The 20,413-nt window shown below is 33.5% G+C and overlaps 1 protein-coding gene and 1 long non-coding RNA gene across 12 annotated transcripts in view; one reads left to right on the forward strand and one right to left on the reverse strand.

The window, feature by feature from the left end:
* SNTG1 (syntrophin gamma 1) overlaps positions 1 to 20,413 on the reverse strand; it is a 794,914-nt gene that overhangs the window by 29,425 nt on the left and 745,076 nt on the right. For 10 of the 11 annotated variants that reach the window (XM_026011160.2, XM_072734765.1, XM_072734764.1 and 7 more), the window contains one exon: positions 4,518 to 4,628. In XM_026011160.2, coding sequence (XP_025866945.1) covers positions 4,518 to 4,628 — 111 coding nt within the window. Of the gene's footprint in view, positions 1 to 4,517; positions 4,629 to 19,419; positions 19,484 to 20,413 lie in introns of all 11 variants that reach the window. The other variant, XR_011996669.1, reaches the window with a different exon arrangement.
* LOC140595201 (uncharacterized) lies at positions 432 to 19,425 on the forward strand. Its single transcript, XR_011996671.1, has 4 exons — positions 432 to 515; positions 10,461 to 10,624; positions 17,723 to 17,777; positions 18,289 to 19,425. It is a non-coding gene; the product is annotated as an uncharacterized lncRNA (long non-coding RNA).

The raw sequence follows: 20,413 nt of genomic DNA on the forward strand, positions 1-20,413 counted from the left end.
GTCAGCCAACTATTGGTCAGACAATTTCATTTTATGTGTTACCTATAAGTCTGTTATTCTTTACCAAGGAAATCTGCACATGAAGGCACATGTTCCAATTTCAGGACATTTCCAAAACAAAATTAACTAATCTCCTGCCTGTGTGTGGTCTCCAGTTCAGAGTTAAGCAACTGGTGCCTTTTCCTTTCTTGGGCATGCACATATCACCACAAATCTCCAAGAATACATCAGAGTTTTTCCTAAATTGACAATCATTTCCTGGTTTTCTAAGAGATTTTCTTTTAAATTCCAGGCCAGGCTTTAGTTTGTTCCACTTAAAAGTTAAAGCTTAGGTAGTCAAGATGTTGCCAGCAGTTTACCAGGACTCTAGTTATGTCCTGGGGTAGATCCCTTCTTCTCTTTTTTCCCCTCCCCTTGCTGAGCTAAGCTCTGAGTCACATAGCCACCACACTAAGAATAGAGAATTCTCAGGAAGCTGCAAAGTAAACCAAATTACCGACTCTGCTCTGGATGAGGTCAGACCTTTCAATTTTCTGCAATGATACTGGCTTTTGTCTATAAAGCCACTGTCTGGGAAGGGAGGAGTATTTGAATATTTTTAAATTAAAACTTTAAGATGAACCCCATTATGTTACTGAATGGGGTCCAGTAGTTTCTCTTGCAGAGATAATTCTCCGTTCATTCTGTGATTTTGGTTATTTTTCATTCTTGTCAATTTGGCTAATTTTTAGGGTGCTTGAAAATAGATGCTTGGTTTCAATTGCTTTGCAGGCATTTCCACTGTTTTTGAGGGAGGGTAAGTTCACTGAGACCATCTATCCACTATTCCACAAGACACTCCCCTCTGGATCATTTAAATTTTTGATGTACCCTTGCATTTTGAAAGTTTTGGAGTGTGATTTATTGATTTACTGATTTTTTTTTTTAACTAATCAGAACTCAGTTTCCCTTTTACTCTGAAAGTGGAAGTACATATTCAGTTTTAGGGAATTTTGGGGGTAAATTTTCTATTTTTCTCTCTCCTTTATTTACTCTTTTCTACTCATCTTGAATGCTAGTTCTTCCAGTAGTGGATTCATACAACTATCTTTCATCTTATATTTTCCATATTTTATGCTACTGCATTTTGAGAGAATCTTTAGCTATAATTTCCAGCTTTAGCTGTTTCTATTCTGCTATAGAGTTTTTCTTTTAAATGTGACATTCACATTTCATAAAAATCACTATTCTAGTTCATAAGAACTAGTTTTTAAAAATTACTTGCAAGTCTTTCTAAGCATTCTGAGGGGATTAACATATATCCTGCTTTAGGGTATTTGTCTTGGATGGTTGCTGAGGATGAGATATTAACCCGTTATAAACCCCTATTATCTCTACCTCAACAAAAGCTCATGGGAAAGGAGGGATTGACTAGCCCATGAAATCAAAGAGAGTTTCCAAATAATCATCCTGACAATTGAACCAGTGTTCATTCTCACTCCCTACTCATTCATATTGTATACATGGAGAACCTCTTGAGTGGGAATAATGTAATTGATCCATTTTTGGGTTATGGGTTCTTCTGTGCATTGATTCCATCTTTTTACTTTCAGGCTGATGGCAAAAATTCCCTTTCTACTTTTTCTCTACCTGTAACTTTCTGCCAATTTTAGGATATTTATGAACGTGTAACAGAAGTATGTTGGTATTCTCGTCTCCCGAGAAGAGCACACATGCTCTTATTATTACAAAAACCTCCATCTTGCCCTGGAGGATTCTTAGCCTGAACTTAGATAACTCACCCTAGATAACAAACATCATATTTATATGTGGAAGCCAGAGTTTGTTAACTACTAAGCTCATATTCCTACTACTAAAGGACAATGACTTGTATAAAAATTAGGTAATGGTAAGGATCACATAAAGATAAACTGCATTATAGGCTTTTAAAAATTTTAATTGATATTTGTTTAGTTTTGCTTTATTTACTTAAACCTAAGACAAGTGAAGTAATAACTTATTTTCTTCATGTCTTTATTCACCAATGTGTCCTTTATGTTTAACGTAAAAGTAAATTTTTCACACATTAATAATTATAAAGAAAATATTCAGAAATTGTTCTCAAAAATCACAAAAGTTTTACAGTGTACTTATAAAAGTGCATGAAGACCTCTTGACACACAGTTTTCCAAATATTTCTCAAAACACTGTGAGTAGAAATTTTGATCTCTTTTATGTTGATCTAAGCCATAAGAAGGCCGATCTTTCTAGGTAAGATAAAATTTTCTTCAAACTAACATGGAATTTTATGTCATTGATTATTTTTGAAGCTATGTTATTTCTTCTCTATTATAAGAATGTTTAAACAAATTATGTGAGAAATCAGATAAAATTCTATTTTTACTAAATATTTATAAACTATCAGTCATATCAAATTATTTCATGCTTTAGCTCTCTGCTAATTTGTCAAAATTGTATATATACAAATATAAAATGAAATACTTTTAAAAATCTATGGACTAAAATATAATGCTTTCACTTGCTGAGGATTTTTGGTATTTTACTAAAATTATTTTTCAGTAGTTATATTTCAGTAGTTATAATTATTTATTATTTATTTAGATTATGCAATTATAAGAGTACAACTGTCAACTATCAAAAACAACTATAAATTTGAAGAACTGTCCAAAAACAATGAATGAGGAATTTGGAATTAGAGGGACAAAGACAACATCCCACAAACACATTTTGAGAATTATTTAATACCATGCTGATGTCTGTGATTACTTCAAAATGTGTCAAGATAAGATGCATTGATGTACAGAGAAAGGGATGGATACATAGATATGTGATAAAGAAGTATAGAGGAATGTGAATTATAGAGTTTAGTGTGTAGAGGGTGTTTACTGTAAATTACTTAAAGTATGCTGTATGCTTGAAATTTTTCATAATAAAATATTGAGAAAAGTACTTACAATCTCAACTATTAAACAATGATCTAGTGTAATTTAAAAAATTATCTTGCTCCCAGGCAAGCATTAGTCTAGGCCTTAGGAATACGATGTTGTAAGACATATATTTTGTGCTTAAAAGTTCTTAATCCAGGGAAGGAAGACTGCTAGTGAACAATTTCCATGCAGGATGGTTATCAATATTACGGTATACAAAAACTTACAAGAGTTATATAATATACAAAGATGTTCCTGTCCCTGATTTGGGGACATCTATATTTAGGGAGAAGGCAGTGATGGAAATGTAGAATTGAAAATTCATTATTATTATTATTTTAGAGTTGAAAATTATGAAGCAAGTTAGATAAAGGGAGTGGGTGAAATTATGATGCTATATGTCTAAATTGATGGGAGACAAATATAAAGCAAGACCACATGTAACACCGATGCTTTAGAGAAATGCATCAGGAAAAGAACCAGCAGAAAGGGATTATATACACAGTTCCCTCTTTAAACAACCACAGGCAGAGGTAATCAGGCAAGTCCAAAGATAAACCTACGACAAAAATGGAGTATACACAGAGAAATTCAAACAAAAAGCTATGGAGAAAGGTTATGGTACACGCATGAACAGAAATATAAGGTAAAAAAAGTCAACTTGATAAAAGAATGAGAGGCTCTGATGTAGATTTAAAGCAGTGTTATAGGAGATGTGTATAGGATGTCAGAGAAGGTCATTCCTTGGAAGGATTTGACTGTCAGACTAATCTCAACACCTGAATTTAATAAGTATTGGAATGTAATAGAATTATGCTAATTTTAGTCCAGAGCTGGAAAATTATATATGGGTTTGCATTTCTATACAATTAATTTTCCACTTTGGTGTTTATTATTTATCCTTTATTCCACACTGGAATCATATTTATAGTTTATTCTACCCTAAACATTATTATTGTGAATTTCATTGTAGAATAATTAATTTAAATTTTGAATATATACAAATATATGTATTAATAAAAATAAAGGTAGTGAAACTTTCTGATGAGTTTAAAGCAACATAGTTAATATATTTCAGAATATTGAAAATATTTGCATGAGCAAAGCAAAAAATTCATTCATTTAACCATTTTACTAACATAAAATAACATGAGGAAAACATCAATTGGTTTAAAGAATATTTTTCTTCAGGGATTTGTGTTCATATCCAAAGAAGATATAGGTAATAGCAAAATACACTTAGAATTTTTATTTTAAATTATTATTTAAAATGTGAAAAGACCAAGAAAGTGACTGTTTCAATTCTCAGAATATTATTTTAGTGTGACACAAATATAGTTCATAAGAAATTAAAACTAGGAAATGCAATTAGCTCTGTCTAACTTATTCTGATTTATGCCTTTCAGTGAAATTTTGCCACTAAAATCTCAAAGTGATTTTATTCTTTTGGTCCTGAGGAATATTCCAAAGTATACAGAAAATGTGTGGTTTTGCTCTTCTGTTCTCCTAAATATTCTCTCCTTTGCTTATTAATGGCATTAATATAGTTGATTTATATGATGGTGGTTTATATGATGAATTTAGATTTACCTTTGCTTCAATCTGCTTAGTATCTGGATTCTGAAACAAAAATTTGATTTTGCTCTTGCCATCATCTGAAGAACCTTTAAGCTGAGAAAACTTATACCTCCAAAGTATAGCCTAAAGGGTAAAAAAAAAAGAAACACACAAGTCAGCACAGTTAATATCTACATTCAACCAAGAAAGTCTTCTTTTACCTGGTAAAGGTTAATCATATTAAATTAGTACTATATCCCAGTATTAAAAAGTAAATTAAAATGTATTTACCAAAGGCTGTAATGTAGTATTCAAAATATCTTTTAGTTTCCAGAAATAACTTCAGTATCCATGAAATAATTATTTCAAAATATATATGCAAATAAATCAATTTGAATATCCTGCTTATATATTATCATGAAACCAAAACAAACTCAGTTAAAGCATATGTCTGTTAGTAATAAGCAAAGACATTTATTATTTCTTTCTTTTTTCTATCAATAGAAGTGATAAAGTGATTTTGAATTGATAATTCTGTAGATATTCTATAGTACTTTCTTTTAAAGCTCAAACTCATAATCTATAGCTTTATCAGGTTAAAAGACCAGCCTGAGTAAATAATTATGACAAAAATTTATATGGTATCCTCATGAGACCAAACCAGAATAAGCATTTTACAGAACTAGTCCATTAATCCATAATATCTTAGTGAATAGGTTTATTTGACTAAAAGCCATCTTCCAATATTGCAGGGGCAAGTTTAGATAATATGAAATTTATGTTAAGAGCCAAACATTCCTTACAACATGACTAGGCACTTACTGTTTGAATATATAGTGACATGGAATCCAAATACTTTTGTGAGAAGTATCCATTTTTTTATTGTAGAGAAAAATTAAGAAGCTGGTACAAAGAATTCTTATCAAACAGGTTACTCAATTTTAATATCTCATAAAATATGGTACATCATCACAATTAATGAACTAATATTGGCACATTAATATTTAGTAGGGTCCATCATTTATGCAGTTTTTCTTAGTTTTAACTTAATGCCTTTTTCTGGTACAGAACTATACCCAGGACACCACATTACTTTTATTTTTTGTGTGTCTTAAGCTCTACTTGTCTGTGACAGTTTCTCAGATCCTTCTCAGACTGTCCTTCACAACACGAAAAGTACTGGTCAGGTATTTGACCCTACTGGAATTTGTCTGAAGTATTTCTCGTAACTAGATTAGTTAAAGATTTCCTAGAATGTTGAGAATTTAGCAAAGCCACTGCATGGTATTGTTGCCTCAGCATCCGTTTAGTCTGGCCAAGTAACCTGCAGAACCTTAAACTGACATTAGCCCCCTTGTGCAAGTGCATGAGCCAGAGAGCAGTCACAGTCACAAACATGTAAGTTCCTGATAAGACTCCCCAACAGCCCTTCTCATCAATAGAATCTCTTGTCTCCCAGGGTCTGTGTGCCTTGTGCATCACTTAGATAAGAGCCCCATGCAGCTTACCAAAACCTTGCTCTTTGAGTATGAATTGACCAGTCCAGTCTTAGCTCGGGAGTTTAAAACAGCAAGCACTCCACCTATGCACCCCAAAAAAGGCATGTGCCCCAGGTCCTGTCTCACTGTGTTATGCTTTGACCACCCCATGTGGCTTCTGAAGGCTTGTCATGTCCTTCTTCCAGGACCTGTGAATAACAAACACCTGTATCTCAATTTCTCTTGGGGTCTGTTGTGGAACTGTGGATCACCATCTGGCATCCTGTGCTTTACTTAACAAATGTTAACAAAGTCAGAACACTCAAATTCTGTCATTATTTAATACACTCTGGGGCTCTGATGCTTGCTGCTTATAATTTTTATAATTGTTAAATTTTCTTTTTGAACTAATCCTTTTATCAGTATATAACACTCATCTTTGTCTTCTGTAATAGTAACACAAAATCCATTCTTTTTTTTTTTTTTAAGGCTTATTTATTTGAGAGAGAGGAGGGATGGAGGGATAGAACAAGTAAGTAGGGTTGGGACAGAGGGAAAGAAGCAGACTCCCCAGTAAGTGTGGAGACTGATGCTGGGCTCAATCTCCTGACCCTGAGATTATTACCCTGACATCATGACCTGAGCTAAAATCAAGAGTCAGACACTTAACTGCATGAGCCACCCTGGCGCCCTGAAATAAAATATATTCTTATACTGGCTTAGCCACCTGCTCTCATTTGGTAATTATTTGTATGGAATATCTTCTCATGTCATTTTTATTTTAACCCACTTGAGTCTTTAGATCTAAAGTTAGCCTCTTGTAGACAGCGTATACTTGGAGCATATTCTTTAAATATAATTTGTCCTGAAGAGAAAATGGTAGTTATTGCTTAATGATCACAGAGTTTCTGTCTGGGGTGATGACAAGTTTTGAAAACAGCGTGAGTCATTTAACGCCACCAAACCATATGCATAAAAGTGGCTAAAATAGAAAATTTTATATTATTTTAACACAATAGAGACAAAAGTTTAAAAAGTCATTCTGGAAACAATGTTTCTCCAAAATCCACTCAAGATAAATGTTAATTAAAAAGTTCACACTTTAAAAGGTATAATGAAATAGCGAAATCATAAATTCCTTAAAAATAAGGATGACAAAACTATCAATAATAATGACACATAATGCATTTATACAGAATGTTATTGACTGTTTATCTACTTATTCACCAAACATTTTGGGGAAATGGCTACTATATATTAAGCATTTTGCTTTTGCTTTCATGAGACTATACAATTTATAAAGAAGCAATATCTACATTTAAAGTGTCTAAATGTTTCTTTAGATCTGTTAATATACAGAATTCTCTAACAATAAAATTACCTGGGACTACTAACTTTCTGGAAAAAAAATACGAGTTAAACTTTTAATTCGTAAGTTCCTCTAAGTAAAATTCCTTACGTTTTAAAAAATGAAATAATTTAAACAACCCAGGTTATAGGAAAAGTACATAATGTAAGTGAATATTGAATAACTTCAAAAAGAGGAAGTCCCAGACTTAGAAGTAACAAAAAATTATATAGTCATAGGTACAAGTAATGTATATTTACCAAAATGAAAATAAAAGCAATAAACTTAGTGGCATGTAGGATATACGGTATAGTGTAAGGGAAATTCTAAACATATAATAAATAAAAAGGCAAATAATATTATGCAGAAGTCATTCCAAAAAATGGAAAAACAAATATTATTTTAATAAATATATGTTCAATTTTACTAGAAGTAGAGTGTAATAATAAAATGACTTAGCTTTCTCCAAATATTTAGTAAAGATAACTGAAATGATAATATCTAAAGCTAGCAATTTGTTATGTTGAAACAAATATTGCATAAAATTGCTAGCAACAGTGTAAATTCTTTAGGATAATAATTTTAATATGTATTTTAAGCCCTTCAAATATTCATATTATTTGATTGAGAAATTCCATTTCTAAAAGTTAACTGTAAAGAAATAGGATGTATGAAAAACAAAGCAAAGGGTTAAACACATTGTTAGTAAATATCAAAAATGGAAATTCTGAACATTTTGCTTAAAATAATGTTCATAAGAGTCATATATTTACATAGAAAAATACAAATTATATAATGGTAAGGAAGAACTTAAGGTCATGAAATTAGAGGAGATACCCATGTTAAAACAAAGTAGCTTGCAAAAGGCTGGAGGGAAAATGCAAAATATAGCATCTTATGTAGCTCAGGGCCTGACATTTACCTACTATGTGGTTTTGAAAAAGAAAAAACTTTATTTTTAGCTTGCTTAGCTATATAATGAAAGGCTTTGACATTCTCAAATTATAATTAAAAATTTGAGACAATATTTCATATTTAGTCATTACAGTGTAAAACTGGAATTTATCATTTCAAGTAGATGACTTTTCAAGGGATAAAAAGACTTTAAAAGCTCACTAATTTAAGTACAGAGTGACAACAAACTTACTCTGGCTAAAGAAGGCATATTATAGACATATGAAGGAGGTTTGGAAACTGTTTGGAATATGGAGCATCAATCCTTGACTGTGAGTGGAATACTTCAAAGACAATAAAGTAGTTAATGAATCTAATAATGATTGACTGAAAGATTTGTCAGTTAAGAGGTAATGATACAAAATTAATATAATAACAACTTTGGTGACAGATGGTAGCTAGATTTATCATGGTAATCACAGCCTAATGTACATGAATGTCGTATGCCTAAAACTAATATAATATTGTAGGTCAACTGCACTTAAACAACAATAGAAAACAATAGAAAAGGTAAATCAGTAGCAAAATAAAGCATGCACTTAACATACTTATCATTGTACTGGAAATAGTATTCAATAGATGTTTATAAGTGTTAAAACAAACAAAAGTAACACAGTAAACGAGAAAGAGTTAGAACAGGCTTGATAAACTGTATGAATTGGTAATTCTCACAGAAATTCATTAAGGACAATTTGGAAGAATCTGAATCTGAAAGTATTACCAGTAAAAGTCTCACAGGTCTAAAAAGGGGCTTAGTTCAAGAACTCTTCAGCAATTCTATTTCTTAAGCCAATATTTCGTTTTATAATTCCATATATACATATGGAATGAGATGAGGGTAATTATAAAGATTACCTCCTCCCTGATCACCTATTTTTGGTGCACTCTTCCCCATACACTGACCTAGTTTCTATTACTAGTAAGATATTAAGATCTTTTTCCCTATTATATGGCATATATCTCAGAAAAGGTAATGAATTTTTTTGACAACATAGTGAAATAAAAATAAATCCTGATCATAGCGCTATAAGTACTGGGATGTAACCAAATGTTAGACCTTATAAGCCACATGACCTTGGGCGAGATTCTTAATTAATTAGAGTCTGAGTATATCCTTTTGTAAATTAGAAGTAGTGATACTTGACTATCCTACTTTAAAGTGTTACTGTGAAAATGGATGAGATGGTGATGTTCATGAAATTGCTTTGTAAATAGTAGGGTTTTTTTTTTTCCCATATTAGTTAAAATTAACTTAGTAGTTTTTCCAATAGACCAGTAGAATATGGCAAATTCTGATGTGAGAAGGCCCCCGAACACAAGTAGCAATAATAGTGATAATTCTGGGAGAATATGGAAGTAGATATGAGAACTTTCAGAAGACAAAGACTGACTTCTTGACCTGTCTGTAGTCTTCTATGAAAAAAAAAAAAAAAGAAACTTATATTCAGTTTTAAAATTAAAAATTTATTTTATCTTAAACATATGTCATCAAATACATTGGATTTTGAGGAAGCAAGTCCCAGTAAATGTCATAATGATTTCTCATTGCTATAAATGGTATATATTGCATAGACTCCTGATTCTACATTATACCAGATCTAGAAAATCTCCTCCCTCTCCATCTGCTCTATGATTTCCTTGTGTTTCTTCCTTTTTTTCTGATAAAGTTTTAGCATATAATGCTCCTAAATTCAGTGCAAAAAGGGTAGTGAGTAGTAGAAGAATAGAGTAGAAATAGGGGAAAAAGAAAGAATTTTTTATTGTGAGTGCTGAGACGCTTTCATTTATTTATTTGTTTGTTTAAAACATATGTTAAATATATTTATATTTATTCATTCATTCATTCATTCACTTATTTATTTTTATATATTTTGTTTATTTATTCAAGAGAGACAGAGAGAGAGAGAGAGAGAGAGAGAGACAGGCAAAGGGAGAAGCAGGCTCCCTGCAGGGAGCCTGACGTGGGACTCGATCCAGGATCTCCAGAATCATGCCCTTGGCTGGAGGCGGTGCTAAACCACTGAGCCACCTGGACTACCCTTTATTCATTTATTTAAACCTTTAATGACAGTATTTTTTGTCATGTTGCTTAATGCGTCCATCCAACTGTGCCCCTTCAGTATGTGATTAGCCTTCTCCATGGATCCACACTCAACAGAGAAAACCAAGTTTGTCTTTCACCACCCTCCTTTCCAGAGTCCTGATACATTGAAGTACTGGCTGATATGGGAATATCACACCAGAATATTTTCCTGGTCAGCACAAATGGAACATGCAGGGTCCTTGCTAATAAAGTTAAGTGCACTTGGACAAGGAGTGCTAAAGACAGCTTCTTTCTTCAGGTGTCACGAGGTGAGGAGGTAAGTACTCATTATTTCCATGTTCATGAGCTGGTTGATATACCAGAATGCATAGTGCAATGTGTCTCCTGGTATCTGAGAAGAATAAAATTGTCAGGAAATTTGTTCGAGGGGTCATTGGGAAACAGGAAACTCTAGATTGTATATACATGAAAGATGCATAGGAAAAAGAGGTTAAGTAGGAGTTCTGTAGGGTTTTTAGACACCAATTTGAACAGATAGAGGTCTTATTTACTGTATGACTGAAATTCTTCCCTCAACTCATTTTGTAGCTGGTCCCTTCTCACCATCTAGGTCCCACTAGAACTACCAAGGCTTCAAAGAGCCTTTTCCTTTCAAACTATTAAAAGACCTTCTAAGGTCTTCAGTTTCTCAATACCTTGTTCATTTTCTCCCCAGACATAACTGTAGTCTGTGATCATCCTGTTCTCTCTTTACTGTAATGAAAGCTTCAAGTCTATAAGTAGTTGGTCTAACTAGCTCATTCCTTAACAGAGTAGCTGGTATACAGTTGACACAATGAACCTAACTTTTGTGAAATATATGCATTAAGACAGAGTAAATATTAAAAAAGAAAATTCCTTCTCATTCCTTTTATTATGTGGTTGTCATGTTATTGGAGAGGTGGGGAAAACATACTAAAATGAGAATTTCATTTAAAAAAAACATAAAATTTCCAACCTTAGAATAGGCAGCACTCGAACGACCAGCAGGCAATAATTTCTCTGGATTTGGCAAGCCTGTGGTCTCTATCTTCTCTAGATAATTTTAACCAAAGGGATCTGTTTGGGGTTGGAAAATTCTTGCCACCAGTAATAAACTTAATTTATTGAACTTGATGGAGATCAAGTACAAAATGAGTAAGAAAAAGAAAAGAAATGAAAACAAAATAAAAAAAAAACTACTAACAACATATAAAGACATTTCTGAACATTTTTAAAATGTGGAATTTGATCTAAAGACTTCATTATAAATAATCACAGACTGATTTTCACTTGCCCAAGTCTTTCCATGGATGGAGCATGCTTCTACTTGCTCCTGGAGAAAAAGGAGGTCAAACATGGTCAAATACATGGTGAGGTTCATGATACATGGTGAGGTCAAATACATGGTGAGGTCAATACAAGGTGAGGTTCATTAGCACAATAAAGTCTGAGGACATTTTTAGAAATGAAACTCATCTAACTGACTTTAACCAGGTAGTTTTTCCCATGGAACACATTTCAAAAAATAATAAAAATTGCACTATAAAATATTTAATGCAACAGGTATCTGAAATATCATGTTGATTTATTAAAACATCTGTTTGATAATCAAAATCAGTGTTTAACTCAACATGTTTTTTGATTATATGGAATGATAAATATAAAATGAATGTGGCATTTTGAACATGCATTAAATATTTTTAAGTGTAGGCACATAAAAGCTGCAAGTTTTGATACATTTGAAGAAAGAACAACACAGTGAATCACAGCATTTTCAATACTGTAGTGATAAATTCATTGAGGATCGCCAAAACAAAAATAGGCAGTAAGAAAATATATAGGTAAAACTTATTGACCAAAGTGTTCTCTCAATTAAAGATTATGACCAAAAGTGTGCAAAGCAATTATTTGCCTCTGACCTACACTTTATAATTAATACATTTTATTTTAAACAATACAATACAGGCAAACATAAATGCTAAGAAAAAAACCTTGGTTCAATGCCATTTGGGGTTTATAATTTAAGGTCATCGTTCTTAAACCAGAGCATAATCCTTATAAAATATGCTTACAAATGATGATTGAAGATGAAATGTTGAACTATTACCAAGCAGAGTATCTCATACGAAGATAATGAGGCACGTAGCATTAAGTCATATGATGGGTGAACACACGTACAGATCTTAAGTAATTTAAAAATACTTTGCTTAGTGCCTGGGAAGTATTCTGTGTGTCTGTTGTCCGTCAATGGACATCTTATTACAATGAACATAGCATTGCTCCACGTAGGCCCTTTCATGCCTGCAAGAATGATGCAACAGCCAGAGTATTTCCATTTTCCAGATAATACAATTAAAGAAACAGCATATCCATTCATAATATTTCACAGCTATTAAGTGGAAATCAAATCTAAGTACATCATTCTCCATGGTTCATACTCCTGCTTTTATCCCAAGCTGCATCTTTGATTTGCTAGAATTCTTTACCCAACTAAATAAAAATCACAGACCCATTTGCTGAGCATGATCAGTAATAAATGAACTTTCATTGCAAATGCCTGACTCCTTTCTTAAAATAGAGGAAAGACCTAGAGTCCCATTGGGTGTAGGACACTAAACCAAGGAAGGTAATTTGCTGATTTTCTCAGTGTATTCTGAGTCATTGTTTCTTCTTTATAATACTTTGCTAGTTTAACATTTTCCCCCTCCAAGTCAAAAGCTTTGCATAAGGTATTCATTTGTTTAAGACCAATTGCTAGAATTGACTTAAAATTTGGAAACTTAGTGATTGAGAGAACATTCTACATTTGTGTAATCCCTCAAAAAACAGGATTCAAAGCTGAATATAACTAAACAACTCAGGTTAGTGAATGAATTCATGTTTGCATAACATCAAGAATGTCTTAGATGCAGACTATTCAAAAGTATAATTCACTAATTACATATAAATGGAAAATTAAGATATGCAAATAATAATGAAAAACTGGCCTATTGAACAAAAAGAGACAAAACAGTCTCAAAAACAAACTTTCTCAGTTTTCTTCTTCCACTGTTTGCCAGCTTCAATTTTGTCATGCCCCACAGAAAAATTTCTCTTAAAAAACAAAAAAGAAAACAACCTCTACATAAGAAGGTAATATAAGCATCATGTCATCTAACTTATGAGTAATAGACGTAGGATATTTTACAACACAGAGGGAAAAACACCAGAAAGAATAATCTATATGTATTACAAGGTATTGCATAGATCATGTTAACAATTACAACAAACAATGCTTTGAAGCCAGGGTCTATTTTCACTCTTCCCATAACACCAAACACCTGGTACTTGGCATTTAATTCATGTTGGCCTAGCAATAACCACAAATACATTTTTTTTTTCCTTGCAAATTGCCTTGATGGATCTTCTAGGGTAGCAGTAAATCAAACCTTCCATTCAGCCGTATTTTCATTTTGCATCATGCTACGACTTTGGCAAGAAGCCCAAGCATACGTATCACCTCTTGCCTTCCTTCTGTCCACCCTCCCACACCTTTTTTAGTATTCTAAAAGTGAATCTTTTTCCTTCTCTTTTTTTTGTGGATGAGTTAGGGGTCCTATTTGGTGGAAAACCAGAAGAAATGTTCTCTATTTTTCTTAACATATCTTTATACTTCTCATCTGTTCTTCATTCGTGTAAAATTCATCCAAATTAAATGTCTTTGGGCCTAATTGCATTTTTACTTCAGTTCTATACTAATTTTTAAATCTTTAAGTTTGAACAGTGATGAACAGAGAGATAAAAACAGCAATATCGAAAGATCACAGAATTAGATGAAAGCTTATGGCTTTCATTTATTTCTTTAGGTGGTATTATATTCATCAATATATTCATTACTGGCCATTGAGCTAATTCTGTCTTTGAACTGTGCTTGAGTCTGGATCAGAGATTAGAGTTAATACCTCCACCAGACTTAATTGTAATATATTATGAGAAGTGCTGTGCTGGGCTATGCCTACAATTTTGTCATCAAAGAAGAGACATGTAAATCAGATGGGTGAAAGAAGGCTTTTTGGATGAAGATTTGCACTCATAGATGAATGTTAACTGTGGGAGTATTATGTCTAAAACCCTGGAACATGGAACATGGCTGAGTCATCAAACATTGCAGAAATACAGGAGATAATGCTAAATTGCAGACAGAAACCAGAACATAAAAGGCTTTTATATATGCTTACAAATACTGTCTTAAAGGCAGTAGGGAGCCACTAAAGTAATTTAACTAGAGAAACTGAAGACATGGCGGAATTTACATTTTAGAAGTATCATTAACCCAGCAATGTCGTGAAAGATGGACCATAGAGGGATGCAACTCTATGTCTTTATAATACTTTGGCTTCTTGGCGCAGTATCTGAAAGTACCCAGTTCCAGATCTGTCTTTTTCACTAAACTGTAGACTTCCTTAGCTGTAATTTCTAGTGCATATCAGTGGTCAAGGCATAGTTAATGCATAAAGAGTGTGTGCAATAAATAAATCAAAAAGGACTATTTAGATAATACCGCAAAAATTCAAATGAGAAGGGATTACCCAAGTTAGCTAGCAAACATCTTCCAGATTTATTTAGAAGGAATTGTTGAGGAAGAGACAGGAGTATAGAAGACAATTCTTTTAATGACTAAGATAGGAATGCAAAGGACTCAGACCAAAATGGACAACAAAATTCAGTGCTGGACACAATGTGTTGAGATGTTTTTAACATGTAACCTTAGAGAGCAAGATGCTTATCTGAGCTGCAGTTAACAAAACAGAAATTCATTATCATCAGGCCAGCTCCTAAATTAAAGATTGGCCGGAACAGCCCAAACTCAGAATTATCTATCAAATATATCTCATTTAAACTTATTCCCTTGAATGGACTGTACATATAGGGATCAATGTATATATATTTCCATCTCATAGATGGAATATTCAAAGAGGAGTATACAAACTTTCACTTTAAGAATTTACTTGGAATAATAGAACTAAAAAAAAATTTAAAAACCAGAAAAAGTATTTTAAAACTCAGACTTTGTGGGTTATTTTGTAATAGCTTGAAGTCATCAATTTAGTAAGTTGATGTACACCGAGTACTTATTTTAATCATATCTACATAAAATTTTTCCAAAAAATAATCACAGTGTATGTGAGAAAGGATGTACTAACATGTTTCCACATGCTACTGGACATGGTATAGCTATTTGTCATTATTAACATACTAATTTTATTTTGAGAACCTTATATGTCACATACATAATATGAAAGGGCAAGAAAATTTGGTTTTCTTGGTATGAATTTCTCAAATCCTTAGGGCTTTGTTTTTGTTTTGTTTATTGTTGTTGCTTTTTTTGTGGCAACATGATAGAATTCAGCCATACTTTAGTTAATATTTCCAATCCTCTATACAAATGAACTCTTTTCTAGTTTTTTTTTTTTTTAACATATGCACACACAGTTGCCAGCTCAATGGATAGTAGCAGCTCTAGAGAGTAAAAGAAAGGTGTTTCCAGGGGATCCCTGGGTGGCTCAGCGGTTTAGCGCCTGCTTTCGGCTCAGGGCATGATCCTGGAGTCCAGGAATTGAGTCCTGCATCAGGCTCACTGCATGGAGCCTGCTTCTCCCTCTGCCTGTGTCTCTCCCTCTCTCTCTCTCTGTGTGTCTCTTATGAATAAATAAATAAAATATTAAAAAAAGAAAAAGAAAGAAAGGAGTTTCCTGAGAGGCTACATCCAAGGTAATGTGTCTGTGCAATGTTATAAGACTTTACAGTTTCATCTCCTACAGGTTGCTACGCTGGCAGAAATGAAGCAGGTTATTACAGAACTGCTTAATTAATACATAAGTATCTGCATATCTTTATTTTGAGACAGCACCATTCTTCACATTAACTAATTTGATTTCTAATATTTAATTTAGAACTTTATTGGCATGGACCAATCATTTATTTTTTTCTCCCTGAGTATAAAAAAAAATCCCAAAATTCAAATAAATTTTTATTTCTAGGAATTGATAGTTTACTTTTTTAAAAAAATTGTATTGAGTTTTTAATTTTAATCCCTATAGTTTACTTTTTTTTTAAGATTTATTTATTTATTTATTCAGAGAGAGCGAGAGAGAGGCAGAGACACAGGCAGAGGGAGAAGCAGGCTCCATGCAGGGAGCCCAACGTGGGACCCTGGTCTCCAGGATCACACCCTGGGCTGCAGGGGGCACTAAACCGCTATGCCACTGGGGCTGCCCCCTATAGTTTACTTTTGATTCAAATGTCAAACTCATCACTTGGGAAACTATTGCCTTCATTAAATTAGCAACATAATGAATTACCTTGGGATGCATACTCTTTCTTTTTTTGCATTGAAACTTTTTGGTTTAGGTAAAAGGGCCATACAATAGTGCAAGCAGTTGAAGAGAGTCTGTACTACTCAAGGTTAGAGAGGGCATATGTAAGCTTAATGCTTAAATGGATATACGTAGGATGGGATGTATGGAAGATCGCCCCTAGAGCCTAAATTGTATTTACCTGATGAATTTATAATAATTTCCTATCTCAGTTGACTGGTGAATAAAGCTTGCCTGCCAGAAATTTGTCTGTGTTAGAGACCAAGAAGTCTCTCAAGATAAAAGTCATTCTGAGATGAGTAAAAGCAGTTACACAGTATTGCATGGTACAGGGAAAAGCTGTTCAGAGCTACACCTTGGCATTTTAAGTTCTCAATATACATTGTCTGTTTACCGTATCTGAATCCCGTGGTGTATCACAGGACACTGGAGTGTGTTTTTCCAAGAAATGTAGAAAAGTCACTTAACCCATAGCACCAGAAAAGAAAGTATCCTTCTCATTTTTACTGAACATAGTAACCACACAGTGACTTCTCCATGGCTACTTTCATGAAAATAATCCAACAGAGGTCCTGCAAATCCACGCCTTTGCCAGTGTATTTCTTTTTTTCCCTACACAGTTGCTCGGGTGAGAAGCTTCAGTGCTATAGTTCGCTCTACCCTCTCTCTCTAAGCACTACCGACAGTGCATCCTTATTATGACTCGATTCCCCCTGCTGTGCATCCTCAAAGCCTACTGTGATAATCCCCACTCTTCTTCTTCTCCAAAGCATTCTCCACAAGGGCCTTGGAGTCATTATGCATCATATTACTGAAATAAAATCTGTTGGTGGATTTCCATGGCCCTTGGCACTAGGGGAATTTCATCCCCAATCTGCATCCTCCCTGTACCCAGGCCTATTGCAGTGTAACTTTGAGGTGCTCTCCTGTGGTCTTTATCTTTGGTTGTGGCCTTGCGCTGTCACCAGTTCCAGCCACAGAAGCTAAAGAAGATTTGCCTATTAAGGCTTGTTCTCTTTTGCCTTTGTCATGCACAGGAAAAGGATGTGCCAGGACTAATGTCCCAGTTCTGAGAAGAATGAGGAACTAGAGGTGAGTCAAATCACAATGCCTGAAGGAACCATCCAAACTGCAGAACCACAAAGGAGCCCTATACAGATCAGTAATCTGATCCCATAGTTGTGAAAACAAGCAAACATTTGCTGCTGTGAGACACTGAGTGTGGCCATTGTGTGTTACAGGGTAATTTTGTGGCCACAGCTCACCAAGGGGACTGCCAAATCTTTACGGTGAAGACCAAGGCTCCTTATTATTTGGTGCCTTACCCCTTTTGACCACTGCATCCCCTTTCTCCTGCTCCTGCCACACTGAAGCTGCCAGTCAAATCACATCTCAGGGTGTTCACATATGTCACTACATCTGCCTCCATTGTGTGGCTTGTTAGCACTCATGACTTGCCTGTTTTCAGGTGAAATGTAATTTTCTCCGAGTACCATCAATAGGTCCTTACCCTACCTTATATGCCTCTGAGCCACCCTGAATCCCCTCTGCTGAAAGCCATTAAGCTTATGACTACTTGCTTAATGTCTGTCTTCTCTACCAGGTGCCATGAAAACAGACCTTCATGAAAGCAGAGACTCGCAAGAACTGGAATGTAGTGGATATATGTGTTGACTGATTGATTCAAAATTCTAGAAAACACAGTGCCACCGTGACATTTTGAGAATGGCAGCACAGTAGTGAGATGGTGCTGGTGCTGGTGCCCTGCAGTGGGCAGAACTACCCAAGCAGTGTGGGAGAAATATAAGTACCCATCTCACTGTGCTACACTCTCCATATACTTTTTATTTAAATTTTACAATAATCCTAATGGGAACATGTCCTTTGCATATCTGTTTTAGAGGTGAGGAAAGTAGGATACAGCAGCTATGAGATTTGCAAAAGTCCTGCAGGTGTTAAGGATGAAAGGGACTCATTGATGAATTCAAGAGAATTTGAAATACAAAGAAAATGTGATGGATTCCTGGGATTAGATAAAAAGACAAGGTCTGTGGTTGAGATAAAACCCACTGAAAGATGGGCTGGTCAGAAATAATGCTTAAGGACTTCAGAATCCATATTTGACAATTTACTATGTTTTTATCTTTCAAAAATCTATCTCATTTAATTTTAGAATATTGCTGCAAGATAGACACACACAACTATTATTATTTTCATTTACTATGTGATAGTTACAGAGGTTAATACATTATATCAGCAAAAAATTTCATAAAAGCCAAAAGTGATGATTGAAGGAAAGACAATCTAAAATACAGTGAGAAAAGTTTTAAGGCAGAGATTTTTAACAATGAAAAAAATTAATCCAGAGAAAATAAAATATATCAAAAGCCTCAGAAAGGAATTAAAATTTAAAATTTTTAAAGGGTGAGGAAGAGGAGAAAAAAGAAAATGGAAAAAGTATATAAAGCATACTAGGCAAAGAATTTTTGACTCATACCTGTTTTCATTCTTTATATACTTTTAATTATAAATATAGGCAAAAAAGTATGTGTTAGTTCCCACATTACTTTATCCTGTCTTTATATTACAAGAAATAAATGAAAAACCCAGGATTTTATTATTGTGTTGCATCTGGCTAATATACTGCTGGCATGAAAACTTGGGTTAATATCTCTCTTTTGAACATTTCCTTTAGGGCTATCTTTTAAATGCTTGAGGGTTAAAAAAAAATTACCTGATGGATTGTTTCCCTAAATGTCTGAGTTTGTTTTGCAATAAATGCAATGTTCTTCATTCTCCTAAAAGCAAAGAAGAAATAATTTCTCTGAAGAAGAATGTAAAAATTCCATGAAATAGAATTTGATGTCTTTGTCCATGTTTGGGGGCTGTAAGTTACACAATTGGGGAAGCAAAATGATTGAAAGATAGTATAAAAAGAAAAAAATGCTAAGGTTTATATAAATATTGTAATTACATAATAGCATATATATATATTTCAGATTTCTACTCATGTAGGAGACATTTCAAGAAAACATTCATTTTAATAATTTCAAGCTTTCCTTTTGGGCTTTTAATATCTACCTTTGATATGAAATAGTTGAAATATTAGAGAAAAACAGCATAAACAGAAAAAAAAATAAAGGTTTAATTCTATTTTGAGAGGTGTGACCCATAGAATTCATATTATAGTTATAATTATATAAATGCATTTTAGAAAAAGTCAAACATAAAATGAAATGTGTTTGTGTGTAAATGAAGACCATATATCTTTAGGAGAAACAATACCTCAAAGGGCCTTAAAATTAGTGACCTTCAAATTATCCAGTATATATCAAAGACTCTTGAAAATGAAAAGTGTAATTAGAGATCATTTCCACTTCCTTTCAAATATTACCATGAAACACTGTAGAAACCAGAGTGTACTTAAAGGTATAAAGGGATTATGGAGATTAAGATACTTCAGGAATTAATAAATTAACAATGAATTTAATTCTGAAGCACGATTCTTCGGGAAGAGAAAGTCCTCTAATTTTATACAGAACATTTCTAAACCAAGAAGGAAGTGGTTTCAATTAGGGTGACATTGTCTTTTACTGCCCAGAATTTAAGTTCCTAAAATGTAGGTCACCAGGCATACATGGGAGTCTTATAAATTTCCTCCAGACAATGTTTTCAAACTATAATAAAGTTAGTAATGAGTACAAGAAGGAAATATAAAATCATTATAG

The sequence above is a fragment of the Vulpes vulpes genome, chromosome 13, assembly GCF_048418805.1.
Source record: "Vulpes vulpes isolate BD-2025 chromosome 13, VulVul3, whole genome shotgun sequence".
Lineage (NCBI taxonomy): Eukaryota > Metazoa > Chordata > Mammalia > Carnivora > Canidae > Vulpes > Vulpes vulpes.